This window comes from Bos indicus x Bos taurus, chromosome 19, assembly GCF_003369695.1.
Source record: "Bos indicus x Bos taurus breed Angus x Brahman F1 hybrid chromosome 19, Bos_hybrid_MaternalHap_v2.0, whole genome shotgun sequence".
Taxonomy (NCBI): domain Eukaryota; kingdom Metazoa; phylum Chordata; class Mammalia; order Artiodactyla; family Bovidae; genus Bos; species Bos indicus x Bos taurus.
Genome location: NC_040094.1, coordinates 6,146,001 through 6,170,033, shown reverse-complemented (window position 1 = coordinate 6,170,033; position 24,033 = coordinate 6,146,001). Strand labels below are relative to the sequence as shown.

Sequence of the window (24,033 nt, the reverse complement as noted above, 5' to 3'; positions counted from 1 at the left end):
TCATCTGACATGTAGCTCATCCTTACTTCTTTGCTTTTGATAATGGTGCCTCATTCACTTAGGATGATCTCTTATCTTCATCCATCCATTGATGTTTATCACTTCTTTCAAGATACAGATGATGTCTGACTTTTGCCAAGAAATTTTTCCCTACTGATTTCTGTATCTTGTTCAGTCACTCAGTCACGTCTGACTCTTTGTGGACCACCTGGCTCCTCTGTCCATGGAATTTTCCAGACAAAAATACTGGAGCAGGTTGCCATTTCCTAGTTCAGGGGATCTTCTTGATAGAGGATCAAACCCTCATCTCTTGTGTCTCCTGCACTGGCAGGTGGATTCTTTACCATGAACACCACCTGGGTATTTTGTGACAAATCAGAAACTATGTACTAGCTTCAGGGGTAAAGAAGGAGGATGTAAAATTGAATTGAAAGACAGAAGCTTTCACTTCTGCTCTAAAAAATATGTTCCGGAATATTATCTGAACTATATTCTAAACTTCAGTTTCTGTAAAATTTAATTTAAGGGGAAGATTGTGTTCTTGAGCCTGGAAACACTTTACTGATTGATAAAAATCCTTTTTTTATGGGTAACTTACACAATTAATCCTTTATTGTTTAAAAACATCAATAAGTCATTTCATGAAAATTAAGAAACAGTAATACTGAATTCATAATACTCAAGTGTTTTTCAATTTATATCTATATAATCTCTTCCAAGAAAAATAAAAAATATTTCTTTTCTTAAGCTATGCTCCCATCTATAATTTCTCTGCAAGCTGCATTTAATATACCTCACCAGGATTTCACTAAAAGGGCAAGGAAACCTAATCTTGATTTAAAGAAGAGTTTTCATTATGTGGTTTTAACAGTCCATTGATTATTACCGCTTCATAGATACTATTATGATAATTTATCTTTTAAAATTACAACCCTTTGTTCAGGAAAATTTTCAATAAAAATCATAATCTAACAGAGATCATCACATGATAGATTATTTTTGCTCTTTTATTCAATGAAGAAAAAAGAAATAATGCACTCTTCTTTAAAGTCTATTGTCACATTATGCACTCATTGAGAGAGATATTGAAAAAAATAACAGGAAAAAGGAATTAAATGTACATTTACCTGTATTAGACATATCTGTAGGGCTGTTGTCTGAAGAAGTAATTGGAATCTGTTCTGTTTTCTTGTATCCAGTTTTTATCTAAAGAAAATGAGGAATATGAAATGTCATTTTCTAAAGTAGGTCAAAGACCAGACTAGGAGTTCATGTTAACATAAAAAGAATGATTAATGAGATTAAAGCAATAGTCCCGAAAATCGAAACCTTTAAAATTTTGGTATATTCACCTTCAAACAAAGCAATTCAGAATTAAAATAACAACTGCTTTTAGCTCTACCATAACCAGGACAACAAAATATAAGGCTATGTACCATGTCTCTGAAAAGGTATTATAACCCCAAATGAAAAAGTATAAGAGCTAAGAGAAAATCTTAAACTTTATATCTGATTAGCATGGACTTAGTAGCGTTAGTACTAAGCAGAGAAAGGCACCTGAGTAAGAGTTCCACTCTGACTACTTAGGTTGTCACCTACTCATCACCCTGCAGTCCATGGGGTCGCAAAGAGTCGGATATGACTGAGCGACTTCACTTTCACTTTTCACTTTCATGCATTGGGGAAGGAAATGGCAACCCAATCCAATGTTCTTGCCTGGAGAATCCCAGGGACAAAGGAGCCTGGTGGGCTGCCGTCTATGGGGTCGCATAGAGTCGGACACGACTGAAGTGACTTAGCAGCAGCAGCAGCAGCAGCAGCATGGACCCAGAACTGAAGATACCTATGATGAATTTTGTCCCACTGATTAAAAGCCTACTTGAGTTTCAAGTTTGTTTTATAGAGTATATGCTCTATTCTATACTTCATTATTGACTGCACTGTAGCGATTAGTAATTACAGTCATCCCTTCGTAGCTACCAGTTCTGCATCTGCAGATTCAATCAAAAGCAAATTGAAACTATTTTTCTAAAAATTCCAGAAAGTTCCAAAAAGCAAAACTTGAATTTGCAGCACCAGCTAAGAGCTGGACACGACTGAGCGACTTCACTTTCATTTTTCACTTTTATGCATTGGAGAAGGAAATGGCAACCCACTCCAGTGTTCTTGCCTGGAGAATCCCAGGGACGGGGGAGCCTGGTGGGCCGCCGTCTATGGGGTCGCACAGAGTTGGACACGACTGAAGCGACTTAGCAGCAGCAGCAACTATTTACATAGCATTTATACTGTATTAACTATTACTAGTAATCTAGAGATGACATAAAGTATATGGGGAGGGTATGCATAGATTGTATGCAAATATAACACCATTGTATACAAGAAACTTTAACATCCTTGGATTCGGGTATCTGCTGTGGGGGCTGTGGGAGGAGGTTGTCATGGATATCTACAGATATCAAGGGATGACTGTAATTATGTTGATTTTCATGTAGAAACTCCCCCTTTTGTGTGATTCATTGGAAAAGACCCTGATGCTGGGAAAGATTGAAGGCAGGAGGAGAAGTGGGTGACAGAGGGTGAGATGGTTGGATGGCATTGCCAACTCAATGGACATGAGTTTGAGCAAACTCCAAGAGACAGTGAAGGACAGGGAAGCCTGATATGCTGCAGTCCATGGGGTCGCAAAGAGTCAGACATGACTTAGCGACTGAACAACAACAAAGGTGAATTATATTCCAGCATATGCATATGAGGGAACAATATCTACCTACACTGTGTAGAAAAGAGCTGAGGAACAGAAAGGAAGATTGTTCGTTTTCAGTCAAGCAGAAAATAGAAAAAAAAAATGAATGGAATAATAGGAGAGACTATCTGAAAATAAATGTAACATTTCATATCACAGTTTTGAGTGATATCTAAGCATATCTTCGTGATGCCATTCCTGATTATGACTTTCCTGACATAGAATACATTGACCTGAAAAATTATTAATAGCACAGCATAAAAATCTTAAACAAACATAAAAATCTTAAACAAAAAAGATCTTTCAAGGAAACACCAATTGGTTAACAAAACTATATTATCAAAATTATAGTTCCATTATGTATACATTAAACATAATGACACACAGGGGTTTATGGACAATGTAAACAAACAGAGAAAGACAAGATTACCTGATTCCTCCTCAAAGAAGGTAAAATGGTGTCTGTAGATCTGGGAGTGGATGAGGTCTTTGGAATTAGTGTTTCAGGAGAAGAAATAAGGCTAAATTTTGAGGCATGAGGTCCATATTCTCCTGTAGCTTGTAAAAGGGATGAACAAGATGGATTTTCTAAATGGCTGCTGTCAGATTTCTGTCTTATGAATGCTATCTCCCAAGAAGATTCTGACCTAGCATTAAAAAGAAATCACTTTATGGATACAGTACAATTGAATTCTAAGATGACATTTCAAATATTAGCAAAAAAGACTTGTTTTGGGTCTAAAGTAAGTACTAGGACAACTTAAATTTCTATTTTTAGGGAGACATGCTAAATGATTCATTCTATCTTTTGGCTAGAATAGTTACCTCAACTTGGCTCTGGTAATTATGCTTTTTGCTTCTTCAAATGATACACCAATCATGGACTCCTTGTTTACTGAGACAAGTTGATCTCCTGGTTTCAAACGTCCATCCTAATAAAAATAGTAATACTTGTAAAAAAACTGATTAAGGTGTTTCTTAAAAATATTATTGACACAATTTTAAAATTTTTAATTAATTTATTTTAATTGGAGGCTAACTACTTTACAATATTGTGGTGTTTTTTGCCATACAATGACATGAATCGGCCATGGGTGTACATGTGTCCCCTGGTCCTGAACCCTCTTCCTACCTCCCTCCCCATCCCATCCCTCTGGGTTGTCCCAGTGCACCAGCTTTGAGTGCCCTGCTTCATGCATCAAGCTTGTACTGGTCATCTATTTCACATACAGTAATACACATGTTTCAATGCTATTCTCTCAAATCATCCCACCCTTGCCTTCTCTCACAGAGTATAAAAGTGTGTTTTATATACATGTGGTCTTTTGCTGTCTCGCATATAGGGTTGTCATTACCATCTTTCTAAATTTCATATATATGCATTAATATATTGTATTGGTGTTTTTCTTTCTGACTTACATCACTCTGCATAACAGACTTCAGTTTCATCCACCTCATTAGAACTGAGTCAAATGTGTTCTTTTTAAAAGATGAGTAATATTCCATTGTGTGTATGTACCACATCTTTCTTATCCATTCGTCTGCTGATGGACATCTAGGTTGCTTCCATGTCCTAGCTATTGTAAACAGTGCTGCGATGAACACTGGGGTACATGTGTCTCTTTCAATTCTGGTTTCCTCGGTGTGTATGCCCAGCATTGGGATTGCTGGGTTGTTTGGCAGTTTCATTTTCAGCTTTTTAAGGAATCTCCACACTGTTCTCCATACTGGCTGTAGTAGTTTGCATTCCCACCAACAGTGTAAGTAAGACGGTTCCCTTTTCTCCACACCCTCTCCAGCTTTTATTGTTTGTAGACTTTTTGATGACAGCCATTCTGACCAGCATAAAATGGTACCTCTTTGTGACTTACACTTCTCTGATGAGTGATGTTGGGCATCTTTTTATGTGTTTCTTAGTCATATGTATGCCTTCTTTGGAAAATGTCTGTTTAGTTCTTTGGCCCATTTTTTGATTGGGTCACTTATTTTTCTGGTATTGAGCCGCTTGTATGTTTTTGAGATTAACTGTCAGCTGTTTCATTTGCTATTATTTTCTCCCATTCTGAAGGCTGTCTTTTCACCTTGCTTATAGTTTCCTTCATTGTGCAAAGCTTTTAAGTATAAATACATCTGATAGATAGAATGCCTGATGAACTATGGACGGAGTTTCCTGACATTGTACAGGAGATACAGATCAAGACCATCCCCAAGGAAAAGAAATGCAAAAAACCAAAATGGCTGTATGGGTAGGCCTTACAAATAGCTGTGAAAAGAAGAGAAGGGAAAAGCAAAGGAGAAAAGGAAAGATATAAGCATCTGAATGCAGAGTTCCAAAGAACAGCAAGGAGAGATAAGAAAGCATTCTTCAGCAATCAATGCAAAGAAATAGAGGAAAGCAACAGAATGGGAAAGACTAGGGATCTCTTCAAGAAAATCAGAGATACCAAAGGAACATTTCATGCAAAGATGGGCTCGATAAAGGACAGAAATGGTATGGACCTAACAGAAGCAGAAGATATTAAGAAGAGATGGCAAGAATACACAGAAGAACTGTACAAAAAAGATCTTCACAACCCAGATAATCATGATGGTGTGATCACTGACCTAGAGCCAGACATCCTGGAATGTGAAGTCAAGTGGGCCTTAGAAAGCATCACCACGAACAAAGCTAGTGGAGGTGATAGAATTCCAGTTGAGCTATTTCAAATCCTGAAAGATGATGCTGTGAAAGTGCTGCACTCCATATGCCAGCAAATTTGGAAAACTCAGTAGTGGCCACAGGACTGGAAAACGTCAGTTTTCATTCCAATCCAAAGAAAGGCAATGTCAAAGAATGGTCAAACTACCGCACAGTTGCACTCATCTCACACGCTAGTAAAGTAATGCTCAAAATTCTCCAAGCCAGGATTCATCAATATGTGAACTGTGAACTTCCAGATGTTCAAGTTGGTTTTAGAAAAGGCAGAGGAACCAGAGAACAAATTGCCAACATCCGCTGGATCATCAAAAAAGCAAGAGAGTTCCAGAAAAACATCTATTTCTGCTTTATTGACTATGCCAAAGCCTTTGACTGTGTGGATCACAATAAACTGTGGAAAATTCTGAAAGAGATGGGAATACCAGACCACCTGACCTGCCTCTTGAGAAACCTATATGCAGGTCAGGAAGCCACAGTTAGAACTGGACATGGAACAACAGACTGATTCCAAATAGGAAAAGGAGTATGTCAAGGCTGTATATTGTTACCCTGCTTATGTAACTTCTATGCAGAGTACATCATGAAAAACGCTGGGTTGGAAGAAGCACAAGCTGGAATCAAGATTGCCGGGAGAAATATCAATAACCTCAGATATGCAGATGACACCACCCTTATGGCAGAAAGTGATGAGGAACTAAAAAGCCTCTTGATGAAAGTGAAAGAGGAGAGTTAAACAGTTGGCCTAAAGCTCAACATTCAGAAAACGAAAATCATGGCATCTGGTCCCATCACTTCATAGCAAATAGATGGGGAAACAGTGGAAACAGTGTCAGACTATATTTTGGGGCTCCAAAATCACTGCAGACGATGATTGCAGCCATGAAATTAAAAGATGCTTGCTCCTTGGAAGGAAAGTTATGACCAACCAAGACAGCATATTGAAAAGCAGAGACATTACTTTGCCAACAAAGGTCTGTCTAGTCAAAGCTATGGTTTTTCCAGTAGTCATGTATGGATGTGAGAGTTGGACTGTGAAGAAGGCTGAGTGCCGAAGAATTGATGCTTTTGAACTGTGATGTTGGAGAAGACTCTTGAGAGTCCCTTGGACTGCAAGGAGATCCAACCAGTCCATTCTAAAGGAGATGAGTCCTGGGTGTTCTTTGGAAGGACTGATGCTAAAGCTGAAACTCCAGTACTTTGGCCACCTGATGCGAAGAGTTGACTCATTGGAAAAGACTCTGATGCTGGGAGGGATTGGGGGCAGGAGGAGAAGGGGCCGACAGAGGATGAGATGGCTGGACGGCATCACTGACTCGGACATGAATTTGGGTGAACTCCGGGAATTGGTGATGGACAGGGAGGCCTGGCATGCTGCAATTCATGGGGTTGCCAAGAGTCAGACACGACTGAGAGACTGAACTGCACTGAGGTCCCATTTGTTTATTTTTGCTTTTATTTTCATTACTCTGGGAGGTGGATCATAGAGGACCTTGCTGTGATTTATGTTAGAGAGTGCTCGACCTATGTTTTCTTCTAGGAGTTTTATAGTTTCTGGTGCTACATTTAGATCTTTAATCCATTTTGAGTTTATTTTTGTATATGCTTAGAAAGTGTTCTAGTTTCATTCTTTTACAGGAGGATGACCAGTTTTCCCTAGATAGCATATTAAAAAGCAAGACATTACTTTGCCAACAAAGGTCCATCTAGTCAAGGCCATGGTTTTTCAAGTAGTCATGTATGGATGCGAGAGACGGACTGTGAAGAAAGCTGAGTGCTGAAGAATTGATGCTTTTGAACTGTGGTGTGGAGAAGACTCTTGAGAGTCTTGGACTGCAAGGAGATCCAACCAGTCCATTCTAAAGGAGATCAGTCCCAGGTGTTCTTTGGAAGGAATGATGCTAAAGCTGAAACTCCAGTACTTTGGCCACCTCATGCGAAGAGTTGACTCATTGGAAAAGACTCTGATGCTGGGAGGGATTGGGAGCAGGAGGGGAAGGGGACGACAGGGGATGGCTGGCTGGATGGCATCACTGACTTGATGGACGTGAGTTTGAATGAACTCCGGGAATTGGTGATGGACAGGGAGGCCTGGTGTGCTGCGGTTCATGGGGTCACAAAGAGTCGGACATGACTGAGGGACTGAACTGAACTGAACTGAATTGACCAGTTTTCCCAGCACCACTTGTTAAAGAGATTGTCTTTTCTCTGTTGTATATTTTTGCTTTCTTTGTTCAAGATAAGGTGTCCATAGGTGCGTGGATTTATCCCTGGGCTTTCTATTTTGTTCCATTGATCTATATTTCTGTCTTTGTGCCAGTACCATACTGTCTTCATGACTGTAGCTTTGTAGTATAGTCTGAAGTCAGGCAGGTTGATTCCTCCAGTTCCATTCTTCTTTCTCAAGATTGCTTTGGCTATTCGAGGTTTTATGTATTTCCATACAAATTGTGAAATTATTTGTTCTAGTTCTGTGAAAATACCATTGGTAGCTTGATGGGGATTGCATTCAATCTGTAGATTGGTTTGGGAAGTATATTCATTTTCATTATATTGATTCTTCCAATCCATGAACATGGTATATTTCTCCATCTATTTGTGTCAACTTTGATTTCTTTCATCAGTGTTTTACAGTTTTCTATACATAGGTCTTTTGTTTCTTTAGGTAAATTTATTCCTAAGTATTTTATTCTTTTCATCTTAATGGTGAATGGGATTGTTTCCTTAATTTTTCTGTTTTCTCATTGTTAGTGCATAGGAATGCAAGGGATTTCTGTGTATTAATTTGACACAATTAAAGCAAAGCACAGTATTAGTAAAGAATGACTTAAAGAAAAGAGCAAAAAGAAAATTTTAGACGGTCCCAACAGTAAAAAGTTTTCATTAAAGTCTGGTTTGGTAATATACACATTTTCCTGATAGCTCAGTTCATAAAAAATCCACCTGTAATGCGGGAGACCCCAGTTCAATTTCTGGGTCAGGAAGATCCCCTGGAGAAGGGAAAGGCTACGCATTTCAGTAATCTTGGGCTTCCCTTGTGGCTCAGTTTGTAAAGAATCTCCCTGCAATGCGGGAGAGCTGGGTTCAATTCCTGGGTTGGGAAGATTCTTTAGAGAAGGGAGAGTCTACCCACTCCAATAGTCTGGCCTGGAGAATTCCATTGACTGTATATTCCAAGGGGTCACAAGAGTCAGACACAACTGAGTGACTTTCACTTTGCTAATATACATGAACGAAATGGAAATGTTCATGTATTCCTAGAATAAACTTTCATGTTAAGGTTTCCTGAAGATATGAAGACACAGCCTGGTATACTAGGAAAAGAAACCTGTTTTAAAAGGTCAGTTGTATGAGACAAACACAGGTCTGTCTGTGATAAAGTATGCTAAATAATTCTAGGATATTTCAGAATATAAGACTCATTCAGTTTACTTTCTGAGCATTCCTGTATCTTTCCACCCATCAAACATTAAGAGTTACTTCACAGTTAGAATTTTTAAAAATTCAGCCAATGATCTTAACTATATTGATTCTACCCACATTTCTGTTCATGGTCAAACATCATCTTTTCTGGATCTGCTGTTCCCTCCTGTGACTGATATAGGACCAGTTGGTTATACAAGGAGTTCTATTGACATCCTACTAATAACAACCAATCCTAACTGGCTGCCTGGCATTGTCTTTTCCAGGACCTATCTCTGCCAATGACTATATGCGTGTGTGCTCAGTCATGTCCGACTCCTGAAACCCCATGGACTGTAGCCCACCAGGCTCCTCTGTTCAAGAATACTGGAGTGGGTTGCCATTTCCTCCTCCAGGGGATCTTCCTGACCTAAGGACTGAACCTGCGTCTCCTGCATCTCCTGCTTTGACAGGTAGTTTCTTTACCAATAAGCTACCTGGGAAGTCCCCCTGCCTAAAACTAGCCTAACTGTTTAAGACAAAGCATAAATGTTACAAGATTTACTGTATACATTAGGTAAGTTTTCTTCATTTTCATTTGTCTTTTAATTCAAACCAGAAAATAAGAAATGAATTCTCTTCATTTTCAGTTTCTAAGATGCTTCTCAGTCATTAGTACAAATACAGAAAGCATTATTTCTACAACTAGGGAAAAGTTTATAAAGTTAAAAAGCATTTTTACCCTTGAGGGTATTTAAGTAAATTCCACAAATTCAAGGAAATAGCTTTGAAAAAGTCTCATCATCTAAGCTATATCCTTGGATAACTAATCTTTGATTTGAACTGCATTATACATAACAATGGTGATTCATTGTTACTTTACTGTTGAGTTGGAGAAGGAAATAGCAACCCACTCCAGTACTCTTGCCTGGAAAATCCCACGGATGGAGGAGCGTTGTAGGCTACAATCCATGGGGTCGCAAAGAGTCGGACACGACTGAGTGACTTCACTTCACTACTGTTGAGTAACAATATTTTTTTAAAATGTATTTATTATTATCTCTTACACTGAACACTGAATATACAGGAAGGCAAATAAATATAAACATGTTCTTTCTAATACTGTGTAATAAAAGATATGGTAATCTCAGTGAATGACCCTATGACCATTCTGAAATATAAATATAAAACCATGACGTCAATTTGATTTAAAATATATAGTATTTGAAAACTAAATTGGATTTTATAAGCATGTGATTAAATACAACTAGCAAAGTTTGAGAACACACAATTGCTATATTCACAAGTGACTTTTTTTCCCCCTCCTTCCATTTGATCAGTGTATGGGAACTAAAACACAATAGTAATGCTGGAAGAGGCTAAGCAGCATGGAGAAAGTATCTACCATATGGATCCTACATGTTCAGTAAAATGAAGGAGCTGATTTTGTAATATTTTATAAAACCAAGTCAGATGACAGACTTTAGTAGCATATGCATTTAAGTCAACTATATTCAGACTATACTTAGAAACTTACATACAAGAACATGTGATTTAATATGCTAAATATTAGTCTGAGGATGTCATTTCCTCGAGGTTAAAGTGAAATGGTAACAAACAAAGAAACAAAACAACCGTTTTGCCACAAGCAAAAAGATAAGGCTAGTAAAAGTTACCAAAGAATAAACAAAATTCTGGAGAGCACTTAATGCTGAAAAGGAGGGTGGAAAATGTAATGGAGTGGGAAGAAAACACATAGGAAGACTTAATAGTAATATTTTCTACTTAAGTCAAACAGTGAAGTCTAAATGGATTCATAGGTGTTCATTTCACTATTATGCTTTATAAGTTAGATATCTGCTCCAATATCTTTTTGTATGTGTAAAATATTACATTACTAAAAAGAAGAGAAAAGTTCCATCCCATTAAAATAAAGCAAACGCTCATGACATTTAGGGCTTCCCTGGTGGCTCAGTTGGTAAAGAATCCGCCTGCAATGATGGAAACCCCAGTTCAATTCCTGGGTCGGGAAGATCCCCTGAAGGGAACAGCTACCCACTCCAGTATTCTGGCCTGGAGAATTCCAAGGACTGCACAGTCCTTGGATTGCAAAGAGTTGGACACGACTGAGTGACTTTCACTTCATGACATTTAAGCTCAACAATGTTTCTAACCAGATGAATTTTATTTTGGTTCTATATTCCAAAATTTGCATTGGAAGTAGGGTAAAATAGTGATTTTTAAAAATCTAGCTTAAAAATAAATAAATGTCTGTTAAGTCCAACTCTATTCCATTTGGAATCTGCAAAAAATTCTTCCTTAGAATCAGCTTAAAAAGGTAGATTATAACTGAAATTTAGTGACTACACTACTATTAATTTATATCCCAAAGCCTGGCAATAATTTAGGGAAAGAAAGGGAACAATGAAGGAAGCTCTGCTTCACTGAAGCAAAGCATTTAAAGGACTCTGACAAGGGGAAAAGAGTTCTTTTAGAATTGGGGTGGTGGACAGTATATATATGCTTATTTTGTTTTAGTCTATACTCTTAGTATTAACAGTTCCTGGCTTTCATTAAACTTCCTTGAAAAGGGAAAATTCCATGATGATGACTATAAGCCAGATGGTAACTCCACTCTGTCTGTTATTTGGGCAGGAGCCTTCAGAGGCAGTGGACTGGTGAGGAGAAAAGAGAACAAGGCGTGGAAACCAGATAGATCTGAATTCGAATTTGAGCTCCACAGATTGCTAGCTAAGATGTTCATAAACAATGAGAGAAGGTGAAGGAAGGGGATGCAGGGGGTGCACAATCTCATCCACAAGGAACAAAGAACTAAATTCTAAATCGCCAGAGACGGTTCCTCTCTCTGTATATTTTATAGAAACCACAGCTGGCTGTCAGCATTATGGAGGCCTTCAGAAGACAGAAGTCAGCAAAAGGATTGAGGTGACCTACCTTCTCCCACAATCTCTTCTCTGGCCACACGGTATTGGCCATACAGAGAAAAAAGCTCTCAAAAAGGCAATTTAACATACCTTATATTAATATTAAGGTACACCAATGTACTGAAGTAGTATTTTCCAGGAAGACAAGAGTCAGAGAAGAGAGGAAGAAAGTCTCTGACTGTGGCTTCTGGTGTTTATTAATTTTTTTCTTTCTAAAAAGTACTTGCAGCAGTTTTTTTTTTTTTTTTTTTGCTTCCAAGAATAAGATCTTAGCTGATCATGTGAATTTCTGAACCGGTTTAAAAGTCAGAACCTGCAAACTAAAACAAAGCTATTTCTGTAAAAGTCTGGCATTCAAAGCCCATGAATTCTGCCCCAGCTTAATTAATGTGTCTGAGAAGATCGTGACTTCAGGGATTTGCCAAGGCCTCTTCCACACTGTCTAGATTCTGCTTCAGCACTTACTGAGCAACTACACAACACGACAGGCAAGGCGCCAAGCACTTTCGCACACCCAGCTTCTGTCTGAATTCTTTCACGTTGACATTTATAAAGACGTTGAAATAATAATGTATTCTTGAATACTTCTGTTAAAAACTGCCAATATTGTCCATTTCATATTATAACGACCATTACACAGTTTTCCAAACAGTGTATTACCACAGCATCAGAAACTATCCACACAGCCTGACTCTAACTCAGTATTCCTCACTACAAAGATTGCTCCTGCGAGCTTTTAGATTCTTTTCCCATAATTTCATGAAGTGTCAATGGAGGTGTCCTCTCACAATACTAGTTATTAATGTGAATGCAGGCAATTTATTTAATCTCCATGAGACTCATTTTCTTAGCTGCAAGGTGGGGAATAAGTACCTATTGCACAAGGTTGCCGTGATAATTAAATAACGTATATAAAATCCTAATCCATTGTAGGTGTTACGGAGAAGTGAATCAGAATCCCGTTATCTGTTGAAGGCAATTTTCAGTGATAGCAAATTTAATCCTCCCAGTCCTCAAATTAAGAACCCTTGATGACTGCCCACTGACAGGAAAAGCTGAAACTCCTGAATTTCCCAAACCTAGAACAACAAACTAGATGCAACCTACTTTCTCTAGCCTCATATCCACTTTCCCTCCTCAGCATATAAATTCTTCATCCTATTCTCAGAAAATGTTCTTCAAATCTGCCACGGTCTTTCAAACTTTAATGTGCTTATACATATTAATTCTTGTCTAGAATGCCACCACTCACCTTGACACTTCTGTCTGATGAACTCTCATTTAAACTTCACTGCCAAATTCAAACATTAACTCTGCTATAGGTTTTCTCCAACTTCACTTCACTGTGAACTTACTTCACTGTCCCCTTCTCTTTGCTCCAAAAACACTTTCACTTATCTATATTACTGTACTTACTCCATCCTGTCCTTATTTGTTTGCATATCTTTTTCTTCCCCATGAGACTATATTACTTTAGCAACTCCCAAATTAGCAGCACACATTCTTTCAACTGACCAGAACTATGCCCTTTTCATGGTTATTTCCCTGAGCATGGCGCCAAGTATACAACAGGTCCACAATAAATGAGAAAGGCCCAGGAAACACTGAAGAAATTAAGGTGGCTCTAACAAATAACAGTGGCAAAGGAGAAAAGTACGTGACACTGTAATGTGAATCCTCTTGGCTGCTACTGCTTTAGCTCCCACCAAAGGACTGGTTTCTCTGTTCCTTGTCATCTAGAGACCTTTGTCCTACCTATCCAAAAAGCCTTCGTCCCAGCTCCAGAGACACACTCAGCAAATCCTGAAAATAGATTTCTTTTCAAAGTTAGATATGTCCAGCTATAATCTTTTGTGAGCAATGACTACTAGTATCCATTTATATGATCTTTGTCTTAATCTGTAAGATTGGACCAAAAAAAAAAAAAATCCTGAATATATCACACCTAAGATCTATAATACTGATTATGAAATATGCCATTATTTTATGTAACACTGAAAAATGTGCTGCCAGTTATACCATGACATTTACTGTAAGACCCATTTCAATTTCAGAGATGCTAGAGAGAAAATATATACATACAAACATATGTACACACACAAACCCCTATGTATGTGTACGGAACTTCCCAGGTGGTGCTAGTGGTAAAGAATGCACCTGCCAATACAGGAGACATAAAAGATGCGAGGTTGATCCCTGGATTGGCAAGATCCCCTGGAGCAGGGCATGGCAACCCATTTCAGTATTCATGCCTGTGTCTTCATGGACAGACGAGCCTGGCAGGCTGCAGTCCATGGGGTCACAAAGAGTCCGACATGACTGAAGCAACTTAGAAAGCACACATGTGCATGTACATACACACGTAATTACTTATCTATATACCTGTTTATAAATATTGGTGTGTATCCATATGCATACAGTCATTTCTCGGTGTTGGATACCAAAATCCATGGATGCTGAAGACGCTTACATGAAATGCCATAATAGTTGCATGAAATCTATGCACACCCTCCCTGTATACTTTAAATCATCTCTAGATTACTTATCATACCTAATACAATGCAAATGCTATGTAAATAATTGCCTTATGGCAATTCAAGTTTGGTTTTTGGAATTTTCTGGAATTTGTTTTTTTGAATATTTTCAATTTGAGGTTGGTTGAGCCCATAGCTTTGGAACCTAAGGATACTGTACGTGTGTGTGTGTACCCTAGAATCAGGTAAGTAAAATAAATCTGGTTTGAAGAAAAATGTCTGATTCCTACCTGCCCTCCTTACAGTATTAGCAGAGAAAGAAGAAAAAAAAGTATTGTTCAGAATTAGACATAAAGAGCTAGGAAGAAAAGGCACTTTGGTGTGGAACCAGATGGTGGCAGTTGAATGGTAAACAGGCAAATCAGTAATTCTCAGCAACATGACTAAAGAATTACTCATTCATTGGTTATTAATTTAGTAATTAATATGTGTCAGGCACCATGCTAGGGACTAAAGATATTATTGTTAATAAAACCAGATAAGATCTGTGGACTTAGGAAACATTCTCAGATTTGTAGTTCAGGCAGAGTTGGTAAACACAATCACAGATACTGATGTACGACCACAAGCTGGCACTGGTGATCATGAAGGGAAAAAACAAGCAGACAGGTGACAAGAAGGAAAGACGCGCAGGCAGGAAAAACCTGGCTCTAGACTTGGGCGGTGGGATGGGGGCAGGAACACAGGGAGTATCTCTCTTGGAAGTGGTCTTTGGGTTCATGTTTAAAAGTAATGGGGGCGGTGGGTGATAGAGGGAGCAGCATACAAGATGAGAAAGAACTTGGCCCCTTCCAAGGACCGAAAGAATGCTACTCTGAAAGCACAGGAATGGAGAGTCAGAGAAGTGAGCGGCAAAAGTCACTCTATACAGAGCCTTACAGCCAATTAAGTATTAGTAGGGCTTGCCAGTGTTCTTGCCTGGAGAATCCCAGGGACAGGGGAGCCTGGTGGGCTGCCGTCTATGGGGTTGCACAGAGTCGGACACGACTGAAGTGACTTAGCAGCAGCAGCAGCAGCAGGGCTTGCCTGGAAAATCCCATGGACGGAGGAGCCTGGTAGGCTGCAGTCCATGGGGTCGCTAAGAGTCGGACACGACTGAGCGACTTCACTTTCACTTTTCACTTTCCTGCATTGGAGAAGGAAATGGCAACCTGCCGAGATCCAGCCCTGGCTGATGCAGGGTATTCGAAGGGGAGACGGCGTTGGCGATTTATTTAAATATTAATTAGAGATATAAAGAGTAATAGCATGAGGATAGCTCAGTAGGAAAATTCAGTGGAGAAAAGAGGCTGAGTAGCTTGGTTTACGTGGAAAATCAATATAACCTGTGACACCAGGTTAGCTCTGACCACGAAGGCGGCAGGCGCCCTCTCGAATAGCGGAAGGTGCCCCAGCTTAGACACCTTCTCAAGTGGGTCTTAGAAGCCCAGGCAAATAAATGGTCGCAGAGGACCTCCACGCTCCAGATGGAAACTTCAGCCAGAAATTGAGAAAAAGAATGACATGGGGAGACCAAGCTTTGGTGAGCAAGGCCCATAGCTTTATTTTCAACAGGGGCTTTTATACCCTAAGTTGCACTTAGAGGATAATAGGGGATGTGAAATCATACAAAGTCAGCAGTCTTTGATCCTTATCAAAACCAGGGTTCTTTCCTGCAAATTTATCCTATACAAATAGTTTAGGTGATTTACATCATCTTCTGGCCAGAAGGCCTATTAACATTTTATGACTCTTGACAAAGGTTTGTCAACCGTAAGACTTATTTTCTCTAACAGTAATTATTTTAAGCTTTGGCGCCATCCTCCAAAGGTGTTAGATAAAGTTGCATTCCTATAGGGCAGAGGTATAGTGGGTTTACAACAAAGGAAAGAATTTATTACCTTAAGGGTCTAAAGTTGCTAACACCAAGGCCACTACTTATTTTTTCTACATACCAACTATATTAATTAATACACATTCAAGGATAAATACAGGGGATGTGGAAACTTGGCAGCAAGCATTGGCTCATCAATGAAATCTTTTACTAGTTTTATTCTGACAGTGTCTAACTGTCTGAGAGGCTTTAAGCTATTTGAATATCTTAAGCTTCCCGTGCCTCTCGAGGCTAAGAGACTGTAAACAATCACATGCATAGCTGTAGGAGTCCGGGTAAACTTGTCAGGTGAGTTAGAGAGCTATCTGAGGGATTTGGATTTAAACACTCCTAATGCCTAGGAACTTATTAACTGGAGCTGTAAGTTAACTCTTTATCAGAGAGAGCGAGATGGTGGTGGGGGACAGACCCCAGTAAAGTCAGAGGTGAGAGCACAAAGCAATAAAGTAGGCAGACTCTGGTTTTTTTGGGGTAGATGCTTGAGAATATCCAGGGGGACTCCTGAGGCTCGATCCCGCCTTTGCATGTGTCGAGCCTCCTTCCTCATGACCTTTGCCATGAGTGGAGTGTCTCTCGCCAGCTCCCGGCAGCAACCCACTACAGTGTTCTTGCCTGGAGAATCCCAGGGACGGTGGACGCCTGATGGGCTGCCGTCTATGGGGTCGCACAGACTCGGACACAACTGAAGTGACTTAGCAGCAGCGGCAGCACCAGGATAGGTGGAGAGGGAAATAAGAATGGTGTATAAGAGCAGACAAAGCTCTTTGTGAGGTTTGATATAAACTGATGATAACACTGCAGATGGTGATTGCAGCCATGAAATTAAAAGACACTTACTCCTTGGAAGGAAAGTTATAACCAACCTAGATAGCATATTCAAAAGCAGAGACATTACTTTGCCAACAAAGGTCCGTCTAGTCAAGGCTATGGTTTTTCCTGTGGTCATGTATGGATGTGAGAGTTGGACTGTGAAGAAAGCTGAGCGCCAAAGAATTGATGCTTTTGAACTGTGGTGTTGGAGAAGACTCTTGAGAGTACCTTGGACTGCGAGGAGATCCAACCAGTACATTCTAAAGGAGATCAGTCCTGGTGTTCTTCGGAAGGACTGATGCTAAAGCTGAAACTCCAATACTTTGGGCACCTCATGCGAAGAGTTGACTCACTGGAAAAGACTCTGATGCTGGGAGGGATTGGGGGCAGGAGGAGAAGGGGACGACAGAGGATGAGATGGCTGGATAGCATCACTGACTCGATGGACATGAGTCTGAGTGAACTCTGGGAGTTGGTGATGGACAGGGAGGCCCGGCGTGCTGCAATTCATGGGGTTGCAAAGAGTTGGACGCGATTGAGCGACTGAATTGAACTGATGATAACTTAAACAAAGGTGATGGCAGTAAAGATCAAGAAGACTGATGGATTCAAGAACTGTTTAGAAACAGTCAACAGTAAGTACTAATGAATTAGATATGGGTGTTAAGGGAGAGGAAGTAGTTAGGATGAGATCTGGTTTTTTGACTTTTTGCAACTGGAAGGTGTCATTCACAGAAACTGGCAGCACTGGCAGAAGGTCTATTTGGGGAGAAATCGGTAGATGAAGGTATGACGTGACTATCATAAATCCGGCCTCAGACAAGTTGCATGTGAGATGCCTTGAAGAGATCCAAGTGGAAATGTGGATCAGGCAATCGGGTATGTGTGTATGAAGGTCAAAGGAATGTCCCACCCCCCAAAATTTCTAAGACTGAACACTGAGGACTCCAAACTGATACGGAATTGCCTGGTGGGGAGAAAAGAGCCTTGGAGTTCCCATGTTTAATCCTTCCCTTAACTCAGTACCTAGTATAGTTGTTCCCAACCTATAGGCTACCTCTAGCTCTTAGAGCTGAGAGAATTAAGAATCTTCTTTCCTACTTGAAGCAGCAAAAACATTTCAAGATGTTTCAAGTTTGAACTCTGAGTATGTTTTTTCAAAGAAACATGACCATTTCGGTTACTGAACCAGTATTCTATCTCATATTTTCCAAAAGGAAAAATATTTTTAAGTGTGTATGAGGGGGAATAAGCTTGAGATTGGCTATATTATTAGCTCTGAAACAATATAATGTTAAAATAACAGCAAGTGAAAGCACTCATATGCATTTAAAAAATATTAATGGTTGCTCAGTGTACCAACTTATAAGGATAACCTATGAGCCTGTTTCCTATTCTGTGAATATACATGCAGAAATTTTGTGCAGATTAGAAGTTTTAACAAGCCTAACACAGTATTTGTTGTTCCTGTTGTTTAGTCGCTCAGTCATATCTGACTCTTTGCGACACCACAGACTGTAGCCCACCAGGCTCCTTTGTCCATGGGATTTTTTTGGGCAAGAACACAGTATTTAGAACAAAGTAAATTCTATTATTCATTTAAAATATTTTTATATAAAATTGAATTTACTTGTCTTTTCAGAGCAAAAGATGTATGTACTTCTCCATCTTCAGGAAGTACATAAAAGCAACTGAAAGCATTAAAAACTCACTTACTCTTCTCTGTCTACTCCCTTCTCTATATTGGCAGTTTTCTTCTCTTGAACACAACCAAATACTGTAAAAATACATTAATAACCCAATGCTGCTCTCTAGTGGTAAATACAGAATATACTTTATTACATGGTTTTGCTTTCTAATACCCTTTCAAACAACAGAATTCTCAGAAAATCAGCAAGAGAAAATGTATGTTACAGGTATAATTTCTTATTCAGTGATTGCTGACAGGAGACGAGTCACTCAGCACCTAGTCACTACTATTACTTTATGTACAAATATTTTTCATGGGGGGAACAAAAAGCACAAATTGATGTTTGTTTTAAAAGTAAATTCTTATCACTTGGTAGGTACCATAATCTATTGCATTACTTCAAGTATAGTCTAAGATATAGCTTAGCCATACCGAATACACACATCCTTTAGCTTTAAAACTAAAGTAATATATCTCAATTCTTAAAAGAAAAATTTTGTCTTTTGTTTGTTTGAATTTGTTTAAATTTAGCATTTAAGTATGTTCTTATTTAGTTAATAAATTAAATTCAGTAGCTCAAAATTATATCATTATAATATCCTATTGTATGTTTGTATGCTCAGTTGCTCAGTCCTGTCTGATTGACGCTTTGTGACCCCATGGACTGTAGCCTGCCAGGCTCCTCTGTCCATGGGATTCTTCAGGCAAGAATACTAGAGTGGGTTGCAATTGCCTACTCCAGAGACAATATCCTATACTTATTGTATAACACTTACAGCTTGGTAAGTGTATTAGGAAGACACCGTATTATCTCCACAAGCCTGAGAAAATTTAAATCTATTGCTTTCAAAGTTTTGGTTAAATTGATTTTTTTTTTTCCTAACTTGGAAAAAATCCACTTGAATAAACAAACTGTTTGCTAAACAGTGTTCGAGATAGGACTCGGGGTAAGGGTAGGACTATTTATTCAACAAAAACAACTAGAATAAGAACAATATAAACAAACTTTGTAAGAGGATCCTTTCTCATGTTAAATAGCTTGATATTAATAGAATATTTTATTAAATTCTTTATATACTACATCTCTCCAAAAAGGATTGAAGGAAATTTTCAACAAAAGAAATATAGAATCACGTTAGCAAAACAGAAATAACATGAAATTCAAGAGAAATGAGCATGAAAATATAGTAACCAATTTGTTACCTAAATGCTTCAAATATGAATCTGAGCTTCCTAGCAGCAAGAGCAAAGAATTCATGATTTACATATTTCTTACAGTGATGAGAAGAGTAAGGCTTTCTCATTCCTAAAAAAGATAATTCTAGCCTTAATTCTAAATCTAATTTCTCATTTGGACAAGTAAGTGACCACAAACTTATCAAGAATTACTGCAAATTCACAAATCAATAGATTTTATTTGCTTAGTTTTGTTTTGCATTTAAGAGAGGCCAAATGAACACAGTTTAACTGATCTAACTTAACCCAAACTCAGAGCAGTGAATAGAGAACATGTCTTCAGATATGATTTTTCTCAGACAGACTTAGGATAAAAGTTGAACAGCATATAATTAAAAATATATAACCTTTAGTTAGAGCTTAAAATCTGATTTTTCATATTTAATTCATTTTTATTTCTTATGCATTTGTTAGGTTGAAGCTCCTTGAGTGTAAAGGTCTACTTACACTCTCTCTGTGTCTTTCACTGAGAAATGGTCATAGTGGATATTCAGTTAACATAAAAAATTTACTGATGATGAAACAAACCTCATCACTAGTGGTTTTGTCTTTTAGGTGAAGGGTTATTTTATCTTCATTTTTACCTTATAACAGTCTCCTCCAGGAATGATTTCCTGAATATATACCAATGGACCTTCATTCCGGTTAATTCCTCCTAGGATCTTCAGACCAAGGCCTGTTTTCTTGGTAACTGTAATCATCTGAAAGGCAGGATCCCTAAGATAAAGTAAATTAGCATGCATAAATTAGCCCAGAGATGGTGGTCCACCAGGGAGACCCTGCCCAGAGATGGGTACCTATTTTTTCTTTAAAATATTTGTTAAATTCTTAGACCTAGATAATTCAAAATACTCAGTACATACTAGCAATGACATTATTAAAAGTATGATCATACAAAGGCAATCAAATGGATTTTCTTAGCACTAATTCTAATTTTTCTGTAAAACAACCAAACAATAAGAGAAATTACAGCAATAATGCTTATTTATTTGGAGTAGAAGAATACTTTAAAAATATTATTTAAACAAACTTAAAGATTTATTAAAGGTAACTGCAGAGACTTGCTTTTAACTGACTTTCTACTACACTTTAGGATTCCAAAACGAAACACTTTAATGAATTGGGTAAGTGAATTTTAAAAGACACGCTTGTGGCCATTTAAAGCAAAATAAATATAACCTTCATTTGAATCTCAAAAAAAACCCCAAAAAACTCAATTTATCCTTTAAGAGTATTTTCCTGGTACAAAGCACATGCTCCAGCTGTGATTTCTGCTGGACATAAAAGCGATGCTATTAGGAAGGAAGGAACTGTTAAAAAGAATTCTGCAAAATGTACACCCTCCCCCCACCCCAAGTTGTGTTTCTGAATAGTGGTCAGAACAGACTTTTACTGGTCCAAAAGAGCTTGAGTAAAGTATGAAATGAAGCTCAGGGCTTACTTATGGTGTAGTGGGTATTACGCTAAGCAATATTCACACATTATGTTATTCAATTCATTTAATATTTATAAAATCCCTAATATTATTACCCTCATTTTTCTAAAAAACTCAAATCTGGGCAGGTTGACTTGGTGGCCTAAAGTTACAAAGCTGGAGAACAGCAATGTGAGCCTGGTCTATCTTGCTCCAGAGCCAAAGTATGGTCTAAGTAAGGTCTAAGATTTAAGAGCACTTCAACCTCTATGCTTCATGGGTATATTAAAGCTATTGTTGAATACAGGACTTCTAGCTGTCTTCAAATGTGCCACAACAGAAACCACTGTTAAAAAGAGTTAGTTCATATTTTACATAAGGTTACAGCTTTAAAATTTTTTTTATATTTAACTTCTGCCATAGAAATTCTAGCTATATCTTTATGAGGACTTGTATTCAAAAGTTAAATCATAAAAAAAGGATAATGAAAGAAATTAAAACTTTAAAAAACAAAACTCCATATTTTTGAGTATTTTGATCTTTATAAAGCACTTAGAGCATATCCATTATGGTTGTATTACACTGAATTCAACTCTAGGATAAGAAGGCCTATGTGGTTACTAGGGTAATAGTCAGCTAGGAAAAAAGGCAGAAAATATTCTGTTGTCAGATTTTAAAATCTTTCTTGATGGGAGATTAGGCTGCAAGGAAATAAAGAGATGAAGCCTAGAAGTGGGGGAGATGAAGAAGAAAGGGAACAAAGGTCTCATTCAGTTCAGTTCAGTTCAGTTCAGTCGCTCAGTCGTGTCTGACTCGTTGCGACCCCATGAATCGCAGCACGCCAGGTCTCCCTGTCCATCGACAACTCCCGGAGTTCACTCAGACTCACGTCCATCAAGTCAGTGATGCCATCCAGCCATCTCATCCTCTGTCGTCCCCTTCTCCTCCTGCCCCCAATCCCTCCCAGCATCAGAGTCTTTTCCAATGAGTCAACTCTTCGCATGAGGTGGCCAAAGTACTGGAGTTTCAGCTTTAGCATCATTCCTCCCAAAGAAATCCCAGGGCTGATCTCCTTCAGAATGGACTGGTTGGATCTCCTTGCAGTCCAAGAGACTCTCAAGAGTCTTCTCCAACACCACAGTTCAAAAGCATCAATTCTCTGGTGCTCAGCCTTCTTCACAGTCCAACTCTCACATCCATACATGACCACAGGAAAAACCATAGCCTTGACTAGACGGACCTTTGTTGGCAAAGTAATGTCTCTGCTTCTGAATATGCTATCTAGATTGGTCATAACTCTCCTTCCAAGGAGTAAGTGTCTACCTGTTAAACTGTCTAAATGTGAATTCCTCTCAGTGGGGGTACACACGATCTCCAGCACACATTACTATTTCAGTAAAGTATTCCTCCTTTTCTAACCCCAGCACAGAGTATCTATGATTAACACAGCAGTGTATTTACTTGCTAGGACCTTACTTTAAAATTCCCTCATTGTGGGACTTCCTTGGTGGTCCAGTGGTCAAGACTCTGTGTTCCCATTAAGGGGGCATGGGTTTGAGCCCTGGTCAGGGAACTAAATCCCACATGATGCAACCAAAACTCAACACAGCCAAACAAATAACTAAATAATTTTTTTTTAAAAAGTCTCTCCTTGTTAAGAATTTACATTACTTAATTTTTTTTGCAATTAAAAATAGTTCTGCTGCTCAAATTTAATCACAGTAAGAGAATCTACAAGCTAAATCCAGGCAGAAATACTGCTTTTTACCTAATCAGATCAATGTAAATTTAGAACTTTGACAATATATGACAAGGCTTTAGGAAAGAGGTGCTCTTGCACATTGTTGGTGGTAATAAAAAATGGTACAACCTCTGAAATGGGGATTTAGTAATTTCTAGTTTTGCTGGACTGGAAGAAACACAAGCTGGAATCAAGATTGCCGAGAGAAATATCAATAACCTCAGATATGCAAATGACACCACACTTATGGCAGAAAGTGAAGAAGAACTAAAAAGCCTCTTGATGAAAGTGAAAGTGGAGAGTGAAAAAGTTGGCTTAAAGCTCAACTTTCAGAAAACGAAGATCATGGCATCCGGTCCCATCACTTCATGGGAAATAGATGGGAAAACACTGGAAACAGCGTCAGACTTTATTTTTCTGGGCTCCAAAATCACTGCAGATGGTGACTACAGCCATGAAATTAAAAGACACTTACTCCTTGGAAGGAAGGTTATGACCAACCTAGATAGCATATTAAAAAGCAGAGACATTACTTTGCCAACAAAGGTCCATCTAGTCAAGGCTATGGTTTTTCCTGTGGTCATGTATGGATGTGACAGTTGGACTGTGAAGAGGGCTGAGCGCCAGAGAATTGATGCTTTTGAACTGTGGTGTTGGAGAAGACTCTTGAGAGTCTCTTGGACTGCAAAGAGATCCAACCAGTCCATTCTGAAGGAGATCAGCCCTGGGATATCTTTGGAAGGAATGATGCTAAAGCTGAAACTCCAGTACTTTGGCCACCTCATGCGAAGAGTTGACTCATTGGAAAAGACTCTGATGCTGGGAGGGATTGGGGGCAGGAGGAGAAGGGGACGACAGAGGATGAGATGGCTGGATGGCATCACTGACTTGATGGACCTGAGTCTGGGATGAGATGGCTGGATGGCATCACTGACTTGATGGACGTGAGT

At 38.7% G+C, this 24,033-nt stretch overlaps 1 protein-coding gene across 6 annotated transcripts in view; it reads right to left on the bottom strand.

Annotated features, from left to right (window-relative positions):
• STXBP4 (syntaxin binding protein 4) overlaps window positions 1-24,033 on the bottom strand; it is a 249,819-nt gene that overhangs the window by 195,434 nt on the left and 30,352 nt on the right. For 4 of the 6 annotated variants that reach the window (XM_027516895.1, XM_027516894.1, XM_027516897.1 and 1 more), the window contains 4 exons: window positions 20,513-20,645; window positions 3,569-3,675; window positions 3,174-3,390; window positions 1,128-1,206 (listed from right to left, as the gene is read on the bottom strand). In XM_027516895.1, coding sequence (XP_027372696.1) covers window positions 1,128-1,206; window positions 3,174-3,390; window positions 3,569-3,675; window positions 20,513-20,645 — 536 coding nt within the window. The remainder of the gene's footprint in view (window positions 1-1,127; window positions 1,207-3,173; window positions 3,391-3,568; window positions 3,676-20,512; window positions 20,646-24,033) is intronic. The other 2 variants (XM_027516898.1, XM_027516899.1) reach the window with 1 other exon arrangement.